Below are 17,985 nucleotides of genomic sequence, written 5' to 3' on the forward strand. Positions count from 1 at the left end.
ACGTGATTCCCCCGCCTACCTGGCCGCGCCAGCCCCGCCTGCGGCGCCCGGCTGCCCCGAGCTGCCGGCTCTGCTGAGGCCGGTGGGGCGGGGCGGGGCGCGGCGCGGCGCAGCAGGTGGAGCAGGCGGCTCGGGCAGGGGCGTGGCCTTAGCCGTGAGGGGCGTGGCCTGGCGGGGGTGTGGCCGGAAGCCTTAAAGTGGCCTGGTTGCCGGGGCGGGCCGTAGAGGCCGCCAGTCGCCGCGATCTTCTCCTCGCGTCTGGGGCGTTATCGTCACCATGTCCCTAATGGCCTCGGCGGGCCGGGGCCTGGGGGCCGTGTGGTCCCCAACCCACGTGCAGGTGACGGTGCTGCAGGCGCGGGGCCTGCGGGCCAAGGGCCCCGGGGGCACGAGCGACGCGTACGCGGTGATCCAGGTGGGCAAGGAGAAGTACGCCACCTCGGTGTCGGAGCGCAGCCTGGGCGCGCCTGTGTGGCGCGAGGAGGCCACCTTCGAGCTGCCGCCGCTGCTGTCCTCCGGGCCCGCGGCCGCCGCCACCCTGCAGCTCACCGTGCTGCACCGCGCGCTGCTTGGCCTCGACAAGTTCCTGGGCCGCGCCGAGGTGGACCTGCGGGATCTGCACCGCGACCAGGGCCGCAAGAAGACGCAGTGAGTACGGGCGGGGAGGGGAGGGCCCTTCCTGGGGGCGCGGACCCCTCTAGCAGGGAGGTCTGGGCTCTGGACCCTTCGAGAGTAAGCCGGGCAGCGTCAAGGAAGGCCTTTCGGGACTGAGCCCTCGGCCGGTGCTGGTCACCTGGCTTTCCCTTCTGTCCCGCCCAGCTCTCCCAGCTTTGGGATTTTTTGGAAGAAGGGGCGGTGTCTGGGGCGCTTTTTTTTTTTTTTTTTTTTTTAAAGAGTCTCTGTCGCCCGGGCTGGAGTGCAAATGGCAACGGCACGATCTCGGCTCACTGCAACCTTCGCCTCGCTGGTTCACGTGATTCTCCTGCCTCAGCCTCCCGAGTAGCTGGGATTACAGGCGCGCACCACCACGCCCAGCTAATTTTTTTTTTTTTTTTTTTTTTTTTTTTTTTTGAGGCGGAGTCTTACCCTGTCGCCAGGCTGGAGTGTAGTGGCAAGATCTCGGCTCACTGCAACCTCCGCCTCGCGGGTTCAAGCGACTCTCCTGCCTCAGCCTCCCGAGTAGCTGGGACTAGAGGCGTGCGCCACCGTGCCCGGCTACTTTTTGCATTTTTAGTAGAGATGGGGTTTCATTAGATTGGCCAGGATGGTCTTGAACTCCTGACCTCGTGATCCACCCGCCTCGGCCTCCCAAAGTTTTGGGATTACAGGCGTGAGCCACCGCGCCTGGCCCGCCCGGCTAATTTTTGTATTTTTAGTAGAGACGGGGTTTCACCGTGTTGGCCAGGCTGGTCTCGAACTTCTGACTTCAGGTGATTCGCCCACCTTGACCTCCCAAAGTGTTGGGATTACAGACGTGAGCCATCGCGCCCGGCCTGGGGCGCTTTTGAGTCTGCAGGACGCCCCTCAGCGTCTGGCACACAGTAAGCACTAAGTGAATTTGAGATGAATTCCAACTAAACATGGTCAGGTGCCTTCTTACTAGGGTGGTAGTCCCTGTCTGATACTCGTCTTCGCTTGGGTGGAAGGCCTCCTGGGTATTTCACTGAATGGAAGAACACTTCGAGCCCAGAATGACTGGGCCAGGGCTCAGGGCAGATGAACCCGAGGCATGAAACCAGCTGACATGAAACCAGCTGACACCCCCGCCCTAAAGGCTAACCCCGGGGGCAACGCCTTTACAATGCAGGGCGGGTGGAGGTTGGGGGAGGGGAATGGTGTATGCGGGCTGTCACCTGACTGCTAACCCCTTCTACCTTGTACTTGCCTGGGGGGTTGGTGAAGAGAATTTGCCCCTCCAGAAAGAATGTTACAACAGTGTGGTGTGTGCCCTGGGCCCCACGTTAGTAAATATTTCCCCGGGTTGGAGGGAGCCCGGATGGGCCCTTGGCCGAGCAGAACTGGGCATTGTTTCTTTTTGGAGTTGGTAGAGTTATTCTCTCTGGTCCTAATCCTGGTGGATGTAGCTCCCAAAGATTGTGTCACGGTATTTCACTTCCGCAGTAAAAATGGGGCAAAAACCATTCACTCCATGATATTACCGAATTACTTGTTCCCTTTCACAGGTGTTGGGAAAGGGCAGTACTTCACCCAAAGGAACGTTTGATTATATTCATCTAGTATACCAAAGCTAGCCTCGATTAGCTTAGCTGGTTACTTTGTTAGATCTTAAATATGCAGGCCAGTCAGCACCAAAAGCCTACAGTTTAGGAAGCACACTGATTCGCTTTGTGTGTTTTAGATATACATAGCCTTTTAACTTTCCCTTGTGAGGGAGACAGGAAAAGCCAGAGGGTTTGTCCTCAGAGGCTCCCTTTACTGTGGGGTGGGTTCCATTTCAGCATGTAGGCTTGCAAATGGAATATCTGATGATGCACTTACCTGGCCAAAGATGATCAGGCATTTCTGAACTCAAATCAGATAAAACCAGCCTTGATGTGAGGATGGATGTGGGGTATCTCACAGCATCAATTTACAAGCCATAAGGTGAGCAGTGTTTTTGCTAAGGAGGGGCTGCAGCAATGCTGATCTTCCCTCTGATTAAATGACACTGGGGGCGGTGGGTCAGCTTCCCTTCCAGCTTCAGACGGGTGCTCTTGGCCATCCATTGTCTTGCGCCATCCCAACAAGTGTGTATTCACTTCCTTCTCTGCCACCTGTTTCTTATGTGGACATTTTATCCCCTTGAGAGGTAGATCACATCTCCCTGCCAGAGATGGAGATTCCAGAGTCCCGGGTCCAGTGCCCACAGCGGCCCTGACTCATTGTTGGGCTTCTCTGTCCCTAAACAGCCAAGTTTCCCTATTTGTAAATAAAGCATGTTGCCAGACTTAATTGATGTTTGTAAGATGTTTCTGGGTTCCTGGATTAATGGGGCCAATGTATTCAAGAAGTGATTGAAAAGGTTCTGTAACTGCTTTGTGAAAGATTGAAACCTCCTTGAGCTATTTTTTTCAGGAAGAGTTCAGTCTCTGCATCTTCATTTTTCTCATTTTATCCAATGTAACCCTAAACCTACACGATAACTCCCATCTATTATATGAACCAATTACCACCTAGTCACAGTATTGACTTCCAGGAAAATGGTGCTTAATTGATTTTTTTTTCTTTCTTAAAATAACTTCAAAGGAAGGCTTCTTTGCATCTCTATGGGTAGATGAAATTGCAAGCTTTCCACTTTCCATCTACAACTTTCTGGGACTTTCCAAGGTGCCAAGGGTGCTGTCTGATGCCCCGGTGCCCAAGATAGCTGAGATTTAAAGAATAAGATATGCATTGAAAGGTAGAATTTTTTTTTTTTGTTTGTTTGAGACAGAGTCTCACTCTGTCCCCCAGGCTGGAGTGCAGTGGCGCGATCTTGGCTCACTGCAACCTCTGCCTTCCGGGTTTTGCAATTCCCCTGCCTCAGCCTCCCGAGTAGCTGGAATTTCAGGCTCCTGCCACCACGACTGCCTAATTTTTGTATTTTTAGTAGAGATGGGGTTTCACCATGTTGGTCAGGCTGGTCTCGAACTCCTGACCTCAGGTGATCCACCTCCTTTGGCCTCCCAAAGTGCTGGGATTACAGGCGTGAGCCACCGTGCCCGGTGAAAGGTGGAATTTTAACAGAAGGAAATGAGGAAATGAGTTGTGCTACAAAAGTCATTTGAACTGGTTATTAATGGTTCGACTCCATTTCAGACATTAATAACAAGAAACAAAAGCTAAATCTTGGTCTGTGTGTGTGTCTGTGTGTCTGTCTGTCTTTGTCTTAATCTCTAGCAAAGAAGAGTTGCTGCAACAGAATATGACTTTTATCTTGGGTCCAGAAGCTGAAACTCGAGGAGTTAAAAGCTAACTGTGCAAATATTTCCATTTGTTTTATTGATAAGACCCCAGTGTCATTTATTTAGAGTCAAGATGTGATGATGTACACTTTTAAAACACCAGAGGCTAACAAATAAATAGGATACATCTAATAGGGAAGAATGTGTGTCCCATTAGGAAAAATTGAAATGAATTGACTTTGCACTTACACATCTGCTAAGGACCTGGGGTCTCAGTGGGTCTCAGAAACTGGGAATCGGTCAAGTACTGTGACTGCAAAACAGACATGAATTGAAGAGGTAGAATCGGGTGACCAATTTGAGGGATTCTCTGCTCAACTCTCTAGTCTCATGTAGTTTGGGATCCTAGACTGATAGAAACCTTTTTAGGAGGCTAGACGTGGTGGTTCCTACCTGTAGTCCTAGCAATTTGGGAGGCCGAGGCAGGAGGATCACTTGAGCTCAGGAGTTCAAGACCAGCCTGGGTAACTTGAGACCCAAACTCTACCAAAAAAAAAAAAAAATAGCCGGGCATGTTGGCAGGCATCTTTAGTCCCAGCTATTCCAGAGGCTGAGGTGAGAAGATCATTTGAGCTCAAGAGTTAAAGGTTAGGGTGAACTGTGATCAGGCTACTGCACTCCAGCCTGGGCAACAGAGTGAGAGCCTGTCTCAAAGAAAAAAAAAATATGCTGGGCATGGTGGCTCATGCCTGTAATCTCAGCACTTTAGGAGGCCAAGGCAGGTGGATCACCTGAGGTTAGGAGTTTGAGACCAGTCTGGCCAACATGGTGAAACCCTGTCTCTATTAAAAACACAAAAAATTAGCTGGACATGGTGGCGGGTGCCTGGGTGCCTGTAATCCCAGCTACTTGGGAGGCTGAGGCAGGAGAAATGCTTGAACCCAGGAGGTGGAGGTTGCAGTGAGCTGAGATCGTACCACTCTGCACTCCAGCCTGGGCAACAAGAACAAAACGCCCTCTCAAAAAAAAAAAAATATATATATATATATATGTGTGTGTGTGTGTGTGTGTGTGTGTGTGTGTGTGTGTATGCATGTATTTATGTATATATAAATCAAAATGAAAAACCTTTTTAGGATACTAAGAGCAAGAAAATTTAGGGAAATAATTTCTTAAGTATAGATTAGAACAAATATTTATGCAGCCTGGTGACTAGAAGGCCGTTGTGTAACTAAGCACCATGAAACTTAATATTGCAATAGTCCTCCCCACATGAAGAGAGAGCGTGAGTGATGAAGGGCCATGTTCTTATACCTATTAAAACTCAAGAGAGAATTTGGTTGCATATGAAAGGACGTAGGTATTATAAAGGGTTAGATACTTGGAAGAACTGCAAGTTTAATAAGATGATGAAATAAGTTGCCAACAGAAATGTGGGTTATTAAAAAAAAAAGCAAGGGCTAGATAGTTGTTTTTCTGGGAGAGTTGGATGCAGAAAAATGACATAGATGACCACAGAGGTTCATAATTCACAAATTATAAGCAATGGGTGTTTGTTTTTATACCTTTAGGTTTCCTAAGAACATTTAGATTTTGCTTAATAGGTTGGAAAATTCGAGTAATGTTATTACTGATTAAATTTTTCTTTTCTTGGAATTTCCCTTAAAGATAATATTGAGCCTTACTGGAAACCTCCGCAGGTCTTATGAAGCCACAGTCCCCTCCCACTCTAGTGTAGGAAACTGAGACAACTCGGTGCTCAAGCCTGAATTCTCTGTAGGTTCTAGAATAAATAACCCTAAACTGCTTATAACAAAGGAATCAAATGACTAAAAAGGATGAGAGTCCTTCAGAGTTGTTTTGGTGATGTGGAAGATATTCCCTCATGGTTTTTTTTTTTTTGATGGTATTGTTTATGATTTCATTTGTAAGACATTCAGTTAGTATGGAGAAAGTTCTACCTGCTTTTTTTCCGTCTTCTTGTTTCTAAAGGTCATCTTTTTTTTTTTTTTTTTTTGGGAGACAGGGTCTCACTCTTTCCCAGGCTGGAGTGCAGTGACATAATCACAGCTCACTGCAGCCTCGACCTCCTGAGTTCAAGCAATCCTCCCCCTCAGCTTCCGAGTAACTGGGACTACAGGGGTGTGCCACCACACCGAGCTACTTTATTTTTTGTTTTTGTTTTTGCAGAGATGGAATCTCACTATGTTACAGGCTGTGCTTGAACTCCTAGGCTCAAGCAATCTCCTGCTGTAGCCTCTTGAAGTGCTGGGATTACAGGTGTGCGCCACCGTGGACAACCTCATCCATTCTTGTAGTCAGTATTTTTTATTGCCTACTAAGTGTCAGGTGCTGGATATACAGTGTAAACAATGGTGAAGAAAACAGGGATGATCCCTGCTTTCAGGAAGCCCAGAGCCTTCTGGGGGAGTAGGCATTAAACAAATGGACATGTAATCCCAACACTTTGGGAGGCTGAGGCAGGTGGATCACCTAAGGTCAGGAGTTCGAGACCAGCCTGGCCAACGTGGTGAAATCTTGTCTCCTAAAAATACAAAAATTAGCCAGGTGTGGTGGTATGCGCCTGTAATCTTGGCTACTTGGGAGGCTGAAGCAGGATAATCACTTGAACCCAGGAGGCAGAGGTTGCAGTGAGTCGAGATTGCTCCACTGTACTCCAGCCTGGGTGATAGAGTGAGACTCTGTCTCAAAAAACAAAAACAAAAAAACAAATGAACTCACAAATAAATAATCATATATTGTGGTAAGTACTGTGGAGAAAGAGGACAGGGTATTATAGAAGAAAAGGGCAGGAAGGACATGATTTAAAGAAGGAGATTGCAGGTAGCCTCTCTGAGGCAGAGAGCTGAAGAATGAAGAGGAATTTTTCTAGTGAGGAGCGGTGGAAGGGGGCCTGGTGGAGGAGTAGCAGCCCGGGCAAAGGCCCTGAGGCAGGAATACCTGGGAAGTGGGGGAGTACTTGTGTAAGATGAGGCTGAAGAGGAAGGCGGGGCTTTACTTAGGAGGAATGGGAAGCCACTGACTGCTAAAATTAAAAGCAGTGGGGGCTGGGCATGGTGGCTCACACCTGTAATCCCAGCCCTTTGGGAGGCCAAGGTGGGTGGATCACTTGAGGTCAGGAGTTTGAGACCAGCCTGGCCCAACATGGGCTCTACTAAAGATACAAAAATTAGCCGGCTGTGGTGGCGGGCACCTGTAATCCCAGCTACTCAGGAGGCTGAGGCAGGAGAATCGCTTGAACCTGGGAGGGAGAAGTTGCAGTGAGCTGAGACTGTGCCATTGCACTCCAGCCTGGGCAACAAGAGCAAAACTCCGTCTCAAAATAAATAACGACAAATAAATAAATAAATAAATAAGTAAATAAATGTAGTGGGTTGATATGATCCAATTTATTTGTCAGAGATCACCATGGCTCTTGGGTAGAGAATGGATTTGAAGCTGACCTAACCTAGATTGAACAGACAAAACGGGAAGCTGTTGCAGTAATCTAGATGGTGGACGGTGGTGGCTTGGACTAGAATGATGTCTAAGCCACCTGGGGAGGTGGACAGAGGTGGGTGGATTTCAGAAATATCTTAGAGGTTCAACTGACCTGACATGTGATGGATTGGCTATGGTAGGGCGAGAGGGAAAGGAAGTAATAAGAATGAACACATAAAATCAGGAGAGCTTGGTGTTGAAAGTGAACCAGGAAGTGGCAGCTGCTTTCTTTCCCTCACAGTCACTGTGATACCAGGGTGAGGTCACCATTACAAAGACAGCTTTGGGCTGTGACACCTGGCTGTGAGTAGAGATTTCTGTTGGAGTGAATTACTAGGAAATGCCATTGAAACCAGGGCGTGTATGTATGTGTCTGCAAGTGTTTACCCACTCAGTACCGCCAAGTCTTTGTCTAGTAACAGCAGAGCTGCTATGATCTCACTGATGTGCTCTCACACAGCAGATGAAGTCACTGCTTTAAGGGATATAGGACTAAGAAAAGGAGAACATAATATATAACATTAGTAAAGTTAGACCCATAAATGAAAAAAAAATTCTCAAGTAAGTGAACCAGTCAAATGTTTTTTGCATTACAAACGGTAAGCATAGAAAAGAGTCTTGTGCCTTTTTCATTTTACTTAAACTGCCTTTGGTTACAAAGACTTCTATTGTGTTTCTGTAACTCCCATCAGAGGAAGATTTTTATAAAGAGTATCTGATATGTCATTTTAATTGTAGTTATTAACTAAAAAAGTTATAATTACATTACAAGCAATCCACATGCTTATTAAAATGCCCTCAACTCCAACATGTATTTGCTGACATTACTCTTCCTCTCCCTTAACAATAATCTTAGATATCCATTAAGATACTATGGTTTTCATAGCTATACGCCCTGGAAAATTGTGCTTCTTACCCTATACTTTTGAAGGAGGGACAGCTAGCTTTGGCTTAGCTCCAGAAGGATTAAGAAACTCTAGCACTGAATAGAGAGAGTGATGGGAGGTCATTTTAGGCCTTCATCTCAGAGCACTTCCCTAGGTGGCCTTTGGTTCTGGGTCTGGCACAGATCTCCAGACCTAAGTGTCTCTGAATTCCAACAAAATTAACACCCAGACCCTTGTATTGGCAAAGAGAGGGGTTCTGCTCTCCATAAGGTGTCCTGGTTCGGATCTCATGCCCCAGCTGACTCAGGAGGACACCAAGCCTGACTTTGCCCTATTTTCCTCTGGGACAGGGACCACTTCTATCCTGTCCTTTGCTGTGTGACCCAGTGCAGGGTCGCAATAAACGCATCTGCGAGGGAGGCAGTGGTTGTGGTTCCTGTAGGCACGGGGCAGGCAATAGATTGCCTGGGTGAACGTGGAGACACATTTAATCTTATGTGTAGCTCTGTAGCTTACAGACTGGGGATGTCCGAAGTATGAAATCAAAGCTCTGCTTCTTTCGGTTTCCCAGTTTGGGGTATGGCTTTGTGGTCAGTGCCCTTTTCTTTCTTTCTTTCTTTTTTTTTTTTAAGGCGGAATTTTGCTCTTGTTGTCCAGGCTGGAGGGCAATGCAGCAGTCGGCTCACTGCAACCTCCGCCTGCCAGGTTCCAGCAATGATTCTCCCCCCTCAGCCTCCTGAGTACCCGTTTCCTCTTGAAGAAGCAGGTTACCTTCTGCGGCTTCCTGGCTAATGATGCCTGTGGCAAAGGAGGCGGTTTTCACCACTAATGAGACAGAAATTCCTCTCCTGCAGGGAGACGCCTGTTGATAATCTGTTAGAGGAAAATCAAGGGCTTTAGTCTCCAGGGTGTTCCTGGGGGACACATTTAGGAATGTGCCTGTAGAGAGAAAAAAGGCAATGGTAATTAAGTATCTTTTCCTGAATACTGGCCTTTGAATGAAGTAGAGGGAAGGTATTTATAAGAAATCCCTAAAAAATATTTCTAGAGGTGTGACTGCCACACACCCTTCACTTTTTAAAAAGGACATGGCTAGGCCGGGCGCAGTGGCTCAAGCCTGTAATCCCAGCACTTTGGGAGGCCGAGACGGGTGGATCACGAGGTCGGGAGATCGAGACCATCCTGGCTAACACGGTGAAACCCCGTCTCTACTAAAAAATAGAAAAAACTAGCCGGGCGAGGTGGTGGGCGCCTGTAGTCCCAGTTACTCGGGAGGCTGAGGCAGGAGAATGGCGTGAACCCGGGAGGCGGAGCTTGCAGTGAGCTGAGATCCGGCCACTGCACTCCAGCCTGGGTGACAGAGGGAGGCTCCGTCTCAAAAAAAAAAAAAAAGGACATGGCTAGGCTCTAGGTAAAACAACTAAGCCTCTAGAAAGCCTGGTCTAAAGAGGCCTCTGGTTATTATAAAAGAATGGGCATCCTGTGTGAAATACAGTAGCAGCCGGCTGGGGCCCCAGATGTTTCTTCAGTCTGCCCCTTTCCCATGCAGAGCACTGTGACGTGGTTCACCAAAATAGAACTTTTCATTTTTACTAATCATTTGTTATTAAAACAGGATTTAGAAATGCTTTTGGTGAGGCCGGGTGCAGTGGCTCACACCTGTAATCCCAGCACTTTGGGAGGCCGAGGTGGGTGGATCACTTGAGGTCAGGAGTTCGAGACCAGCCTGGCCAACATGGTGAAACCTTGTTTCTACTGAAAATACAAAAATTAGCCAGGTATAGTGGCAGGCACCTGTTATCCCAGCTACTCAGGAGGCTGAGGCAGGAGAATCACTTGAACCCGGGAGGTGGAGCTTGCAGTGAGCCGAGATCGTGCCACTCTACTCCAGCCTGGGTGACAGAGTGAGACTCTGTCTCAAAGAAAGAAAAAAAAAAAAAGATGCTTTTGGTGTAATTATTTTCCCTTCATTTGGACTTACCTTGCTTATGGAATAAATCACAGATACTCTGTTCCTTGCCAGGAACTCTCATAGAAGTGTGGGAGTTTATGTGGTGAGGAAGGGCTGAGTGTTCCCTGATGTCGGTCATGCTGAAGTTTGTTTTTTGTCCTGGTTAAGAGGTGGTGAACCAAACTATTGCATTTTGTTTTTCCATTCTTAAAGTCTCTGTGTGTGAGGACCCCATGGTTGCCACAAGACAGTATTCTTTGACAGAACAAATAAATGCATCAGTGGCAGTTACGTTTGACCAAGAGGTGAGATACTGGATTTGATGGTAGAATATTAACATGTGTGGCTTTTTGAGATAGGATCGAGCTTTGAAAAAGAATTGGTAAGTCATGATGGCGAGTGTGGTAGACTTAAATATTTAAAAATGAATTAATTTTTCTAATTCTTAGAGAATTGCTAAAATAAAGATGCTTGGTATTTCCTTTAGTTTTCACCTACAAGAAATTTAGTATTGCTTTCCACTTAGAAAACCTATCTTGATTCATAGACTTAATTATGCCATCTTGGCCTATTTCTGAGAGTTCGAGAGCCCTCTGTTTCTTGTCTCTTTCTTTTCTGTGTAGAAACCCTGAAGGGGTCCATGAGGATCAGGACATCTCTCACTAAGTTACAGAAAGTATACATTGAGGGGCTGGGTGCAGTGGTGGCTCATTCCTGTAATCCCAGTACTTTGGGAGGCTGAGGTGGGAGGATCACTTGAATCCAAGAGTTTAAAACCAGCTTAAGCAACATGATGACACCCTGTCTCTGCAAAAAATAAAACATTAGCAGGATATGGTGGCGCACGCCTGTAATCCTAGCTACTCGGTAGGCTGAGATGGGAGGATTGCTTGAGACTGGGAGGTTGAGGCTGCAGTGAGCCGTGATGGCATCACTGCAGTCCAGCTTGGGTGACAGAGCCCATCTGAAAAAAAATAAAAACAAACACTTTTTTTTTTTTTTTAAAGAAAGTACACACTGATCATGGTTTGTTAAAAATTTTATATATTTTTTAAGTTTGGAAATTTAGCTAGGTGTGGTAGCTCATGCCTGCAATCCCAGCACTTTGGGAGGCCAAGCGGGGCGGATTACCTGAGGTCAGGAGTTTGAGAACAGCCTGGCCAACATGGTGAAACTCCGTCTCTACTAAAGATACAAAAATTACCCGGGTGTAGTGGTGGGTGCCTGTAATCCCAGCTACTCAGGAGGCTGAGGCAGGAGAATCACTTGAACCCAGGAGGCAGAGGCTGCAGTGAGCTGAGATTGCGTCACTGCACTCCAGCCTGGGCGACAGAGTGAGACTCCGTCTCAAAAAAATAGATAAACAGATACATCATTTTGGAAATTATGTAATACAAACCAATTTTGGAAGTGAGTCATTTCTGTTCCCTTCAAATGCAAATCATTGTTATTTATATTTGGTCGATAAGTTAGGGTAGTTAATAATACAGTGTGTTGAAACTATTAAAATCCTAAGTTCCCTTTTGAGAATCATCTGAATGGGTAAACTATGGCGTATACCCATTTCACAGAATATCATTTAGCCATTCAAAATTAAAGGCAGTAATGTATAATGCACTACAAAGAAAATTGCATATGTACAGCTAAGTAGTAATTATAGCTAAGACTTATGGCCAGGTTACTGTTCTAAGCACTTTGCATACATTAAGCCATTTAATCTTCCTAACATTCTTACGAGGTGGGTGTTCCTAACCCTGTTTCAGAAGAGGAGCCTGTCCCACAAAGAGGTTAAATATCTTGCCGAAGGTGTCTCAGCTGCTAGTTGTTAAAATGTATGGGAAAAAGACTTCAGGAAGATTTATAAAAAGGCAGTGTTCAGATTAGCATGGGACTGAGTTCATTTTTGCTTTTCTTTTTTTTTGAGATGGCGTTCTCACTCTGTCGTTCAGGCTGGAGTGCAGTGGCGCGATCTCGGCTCACTGCAACCTCTGCTTCCCAGGTTCAAGCAGTTCTCGTGCCTCAGTCTCCCGAGTAGCTGGGATTACAGGTGCGCACCACCACACCCAGCTAATTTTTGTATTTTTAGTAGAGGCGGGGTTTCACCATGTTGGCCAGACTGGTCTCGAACTCCTGACCTCAAGTGATCTGCCCGCCTCGGCCTCCCAAAGTGCTGGGATTACAGACGTGAGCCTCCGTGCCTGACTGTCATTTACCAGTTCTTAGAATTCAGTTTGGTGGCTACAAATGGCCTTTCCATGCTGCTGGAGTGGCTGTTTTAGGAATTAAGGCCAAAAAAATGAGCCATGACCGATTTGCTACCCTCGTGATTTACCAGTTTTTCCAAGTAGCTGACAGTGGGCAGAGGGGAAGGTCTAGGGAGGCCAGCTTGGCTGATGGGTAATTCTGTGTTCAGAGGTAGGTTATGATGACTAGCTACCTTGTTCAATACCAGCACTCATTCAACTGCATAGCTGCTGGAAGGTACACAGCACAAACATTTTATAGGTCATAAACATTTCTGTCTGTTTGCTGTGCATTGCTTCTAGGTGACCAGAAGAAGAAACTGGACATTTTACCCATGTGGAATCACTCCTTTTCAGACCCTTTTAAAAAGATGTTCTCAACTGCTAACCACATGATTTGCAGCCTGATTTTTTATTTCCTGGGGAAGACAGTTCATGAACTGCTTTTGAAATTTCTTCATCTAAGAAAGGTTAAGTGTGTCCTCTGTCCCACACTAGGTCAGGGGTGGTTCTGTTCTTCCTGCTTCTTTCCTCACTTGAGGCCATCATCCCCTGTGTCATGATGCCTGGTTAACGTGGAGATGACTCATGCTGTAAATCAGGATTGGGATTTTGTACAGCCAAGGAAGTAGGCAGTACTAACCGAACCAGGAGTCCAAACTGGATGCAGAAACAATGATCCCTTGAAATTAACACTGACACGTGTAAAGTGTGGAGGTAACCCAGAGAGCTGGTGATCCTCCTTGCCTGGCCTTTCCTGGAGACTCCTGTGTTTAATATGGGGATGCAGTATTTATTCACTTGCTGAACAGTCCCTAGATAGGTGGTTCTGATAGCCCGTTGGGGCTTAAATGACCTGAAACCTTATTTGTACGTGAGTCATTATTTGTGATGAAATTGTGTATTTTAGCAGGAGTTTTACCTGTAGTTAATTTTTCTCATGCCTGAAAGTTAGAAAGTTGGAAAGAGTTGCCCCAGTGTGACAAATGGCTTTGTGATCTTGGGCGAGCCTGTTCCCCATCCCATTGTAGGGTAAGCTTTTTAGTCCTCTTCATTCTCTGTATTTCCAGCGTTTGGCATGTAGACACGTTGGAACTGAATCTCCGAAGGCATCATTTCTCTGCATATGTCTGCTCTCCAAAATGTTTTCAAGGGAAAAAACATGTTTGTTTCGGCTGCAGAAAGATTATTTTTGAGACATACTAGTCAGTCCTTTACCAGTGTAATCGTGACTATCTGCAGGGCTGCAAGGGAAGGCTTTTCATTTCCCGATAGCAAGAGCCAGGCTGCCCTGACCCTGCCCCATTCCAACAGAAGGCCCCCTGGGGTCAGCTCTGCGTGTGTCTGGGAAGCCAGCACCACGTTCTGAGGCACACCGGCCCTGAGAATAGGCATGGTTGAATGGTCTTAGCTGCTCCAGAAGGACTGAAAAGCCCAAGAGATTTCGCAGTATGGATGCAGGCACGGGCTCCCCAGTGGGCTACTCTGGAGGCGGGCTGGTGCCCTGCACCCCGCTCTTGTGTGTGGGCACAGGCTCGTGTTTTTTTCTGCACTGTACTTAGTTCATTCTTTTTCTGTGTTCCCTTATTTCTCTTCATAAACATCTTTTTGAAAGTATAGAAAACTTAAATGACTTTTTGGATACTTTTATTTGTGCCTTGTCTTGTGTTTGACCAAAAAAATAAAATCCCCAAAAACAAAAACCGCAGGGTAGCCTATTTGGATAATACACAGTTTTGCTTGTTTGTGGTGAGACCACCATTTGGGTGTATAAAACTGATAATAGTGGTTGTCTCTGATACGGAGACTGAGGGGCATGGGATCAGGAGGGGTGGAAAGATGGAATTTTTCATCCTATACCATTTTGTGTGATTTGAATTTTTACCCAATGCCTGTTATTACTTAAAAATATAGGCTGGGGGCCGGGCGTGGTGGGTCACACCTGTAATCCCAGCACTTTGGGAGGCCAAGGTGGATGGATCATCTGAAGTCAGGAGTTCGAGACTAGCCTGGCCAACATGATGAAACCCTGTCTGTACTAAAAATACAAAACTTAGCCTGGTGTGGTGGCACACGGCTGTAATCCCGGCTACTCAGGAGGCTGAGGCAGGAGAATTGCTTGAATCCGGGAGGTGGAGGTTGCAGTGAGCTGAGATCGCGCCACTGCACTCCAGCCTATGCAACAGAGTGAGACTCCATCTCAAAAAAAAAAAAAAAAATTAAAGAATATAAGCCAAGTGCAGTGGCTCACACCTATAATCCCAGCACTATGAGAGACTGAGGTGAGAGGATTCTGTGTGGCCAGGAGTTCAAGACCGGCCTGGGCAGCATAGCAAGACCCTATCTCTAAAACAAAACAAAAGACTAGCTGGCATAGTGGTTCACACCTGTAATCCCGGCACTTTGGGAGGCTGAGGCAGGCAGATCATTTGAGGTCAGGAGTTCGAGACCAGCCTGGCCAACATGGTGAAACCCTGTCTCTACTAAAAATACAAAAATTAGCTGGGCATGATGGTACATGCCTGTTATATCAACTATTCTGGAGGCTGAGCCATGAAAATTGCTTGAACTTGGGAGGTGGAGGTTGCAGTGAGCCGAGATCATGCTACTGGACTCCAGCCTGGGCAACAGAACAAGACTCTGTCTCAACGACGACAACAACAACAACAACAACAACAACTGGTTGGGTGTGGTGGCACATGCTTTTAGTCCCAGCTCCTTTTTGTTTTTTTTTTTGTTTTTTTTTGAGACGGAGTCTTGCTCTGTCACCCAGGCTAGAGTGCAGTGGCCGGATCTCAGCTCACTGCAAGCTCCTCCTCTCGGGTTCATGCCATTCTCCTGCCTCAGCCTCCCGAGTAGCTGGGACTACAGGCACCCGCCACTTCGCCCGGCTAGTTTTTTGTATTTTTTAGTAGAGACGGGGTTTCACCGTATTAGCCAGGATGGTCTCGATCTCCTGACCTCATGATCCGCCCGTCTCGGCCTCCCAAAGTGCTGGGATTACAGGCTTGAGCCACCGCGCCCGGCCATCCCAGCTCCTTAAGAGGCTGAGGTGGGAAGATGGCTTGAGCCTAGGACTTCAAAGCTGCTGTGAGCTATGAACGTGCACTGTACTCCAGCCTGGAAAACAGAGCAAGACCCCGTCTCAAAAAATATATATGTGTGTGTATATAGTTTATGGAAATTTTATTTTGGCCGGGTGCGGTGGCTCACGCCTGTATTCCCAGCACTTTGGGAGGCCAAAGGTGGGTGGATCATGAGGACAGGAGTTTGAGACCAGCCTGGCCAAGATGGTGAAACCTTGTCTCTACTAAAAATACAAAAATTAGCCGGGTGCAGTGGTGTGCGCCTGTACTCCCAGCTACTTGGGAGGCCGAGGCAAGAGAATCACTTGAACTTGGGCAGCAGAGGTTGCAGTGACCTGATATTGTGCCACTGTACTCCAGCCTGAGCAATAGAGTGAGACTCTGTCTCAAAAAAAAAAAAAAAAAAAAGTCACTTTCTACATATCCAGATATCCTTTTAATTCTTGCAGAACTGAGTTTAATGATAAGCCATAATGATTTGCTTATTGAAGGAATATTTGATTTTTACTTTCGATAGATGGCAAGATTTTTTCAGAATATAGGGTTAAAAATAAACTTGCTACACTGGGATTATGGCTGTCTTTTTCTGCCCTTTGGACTAGGGAAATGGACCCAACCCTGATTTCTGAGATAATTCAAGCTTTCAGGGCCTACGTGAAAGATAATACAGGAACACACCCATGCTGCCATCACATGCTATGTTGCTAAGCTGGGACTTTATTATTTATGAGCGACTTCTGTGAGGTGCAGGAATTAAGTGAACTGAAAAACGCATGGGCAGTAACACTTAGAAACTGAGTTGATCTTAAATATAAAAACCCACAGATGTGTTCTTCTGGTTTGGGATTTCTTAGGGCAAGATATTCAAGCACTGTGGCTTTCACTATCTTATCAAAGTATGCTTGTATCAAACATCCCTTGATTAAACTGTTTTTGAATTTGAGGATAATATTGCTAGTGAAAGAAAGAATTCTTGGCCAGGCACAGTGGCTCATGCCTGTAATCCCAAGACTTTGGGAGGCTGAGGTAGGCGGATCACCTGAGGTCAGGAGTTTGAGACCAACCTGGCCAACATAAAATTAGTTGGGCATAGTTGTGCACACCTGTAGTCCCAGCTGCTCTGCAAGCTGAGGCAGGAGAATCGCTTAAACCCAGGAGGAGGAGGAGGTTGCAGTGAGCTGAGATCATGTCACTGCACTCCAGCCTGGGCGACAGAGCGAGACTCAGTCTCTCAAAAAAAAACAGAAAAAAAAAAAGAAACAATTCTTGTTTTCCTTTCCGGCTTTAATACATTGAGCACACATTTGTAAATTCTGCCCCTTTGCCTGGGCTGTTTCCCTGCTGCTCTGTGATTCAGCCTGTTTCATATCCTTCAATAGCCCAGTGGCTATGCCTGGCTACTTGATGTTTGGTTTTAGGTTTGCTTGTGAAATGAAGCAGCAAGAACAGTCGGTGACGTTTTTATTTGCACTTCCTAATGGTGTTGGAAGTTTCCAAAGCAAATCCCACTTTAGGACCCAGGGATTGGACCTGAGAATCAGGTAATAATTGGTCCTGAGGGAGGATTCTGGAATCGGTTGTAGCTTTGCTCAAAAACCATTAGGAGTACAAACAAAACCTCACTGATACTTTTGGAAAGGCAAGGCTGGCCCTTGGAATTGTCAAGTGGCTGTGTTACAGGAAAGGGGTCCTGATCCAGACCCCAAAAGAGGGTGTTTGGATCTCCTGTGAGAAGGAATTCAGGGCAAGTCTGCAGTGCAAAGTAAAAGCAAGCTTGTTAAGAAAGTAAAGTGTTGAAGGTACAGCTACTCCATAGACAGAGTAGGACGTTCCCGAAAGTAAGAGGAGAACGCATCCACTCTAGGTAGTATGCTTATTTATATACAGGATAAAAAGATCATCAAGAGATGTGCCCTACTACAGGGTTTGTGATAAAGGATTAATTTTCTTAATTACTATATTTTTCAAAAAGCAGTATTAGTATCTTTAAAGCAAAATTAGGATTGCCTTTGTTCTCCAGATTTGAGATATTAGAACACTCCTAAGTCTGAGTCTGTTTGGTAAACATTATCCATCTGTTCCCTTACCCATAAACATCTAGAGGCTAGGAATACCTAACTTTCTGGGAATGCAGCGCAGCAAGTTCCAGCCTCATTTTCCTAGCCCTCACTCAAGATGGAGTTGCTCTGGTCTGAACGCCTCTGACAGCTACTTTGGAGGCCTGTCACATTTTTGCATCCCGGGGGAGGGCTAACAGAAGGGGCTATGTGGAAGAGCTGTGGAGAAACCCCTGCCTGATGCTCCTGCCTTGGGCGGGGAGGTGAAGCATGCTGCCTGCCTGCGGTTGGCGAGGTCATCGAAACCTCCTCGGTCAGTGTTCAGCAACTTCTCCTTTTCAGGGGCCTGCAACTGGTATTTACAAAAGCTAAACAC

At 46.6% G+C, this 17,985-nt stretch overlaps 1 protein-coding gene across 2 annotated transcripts in view; it reads left to right on the plus strand.

The window, feature by feature from the left end:
* Positions 1-220: 220 nt before the first annotated feature.
* The window catches only part of LOC105476578 (RAB11 family interacting protein 1), a 42,370-nt gene continuing 24,605 nt past the window's right edge, over positions 221-17,985 (plus strand). For both annotated transcript variants that reach the window (XM_011732666.2, XM_011732667.2), the window contains exon 1: positions 221-648. In XM_011732666.2, the coding sequence (XP_011730968.2) occupies positions 278-648 (371 nt within the window). In that variant the 5' untranslated portion in view covers positions 221-277. The remainder of the gene's footprint in view (positions 649-17,985) is intronic.

This window comes from Macaca nemestrina, chromosome 8 (assembly GCF_043159975.1).
Source record: "Macaca nemestrina isolate mMacNem1 chromosome 8, mMacNem.hap1, whole genome shotgun sequence".
Taxonomy (NCBI): Eukaryota; Metazoa; Chordata; class Mammalia; order Primates; family Cercopithecidae; genus Macaca; species Macaca nemestrina.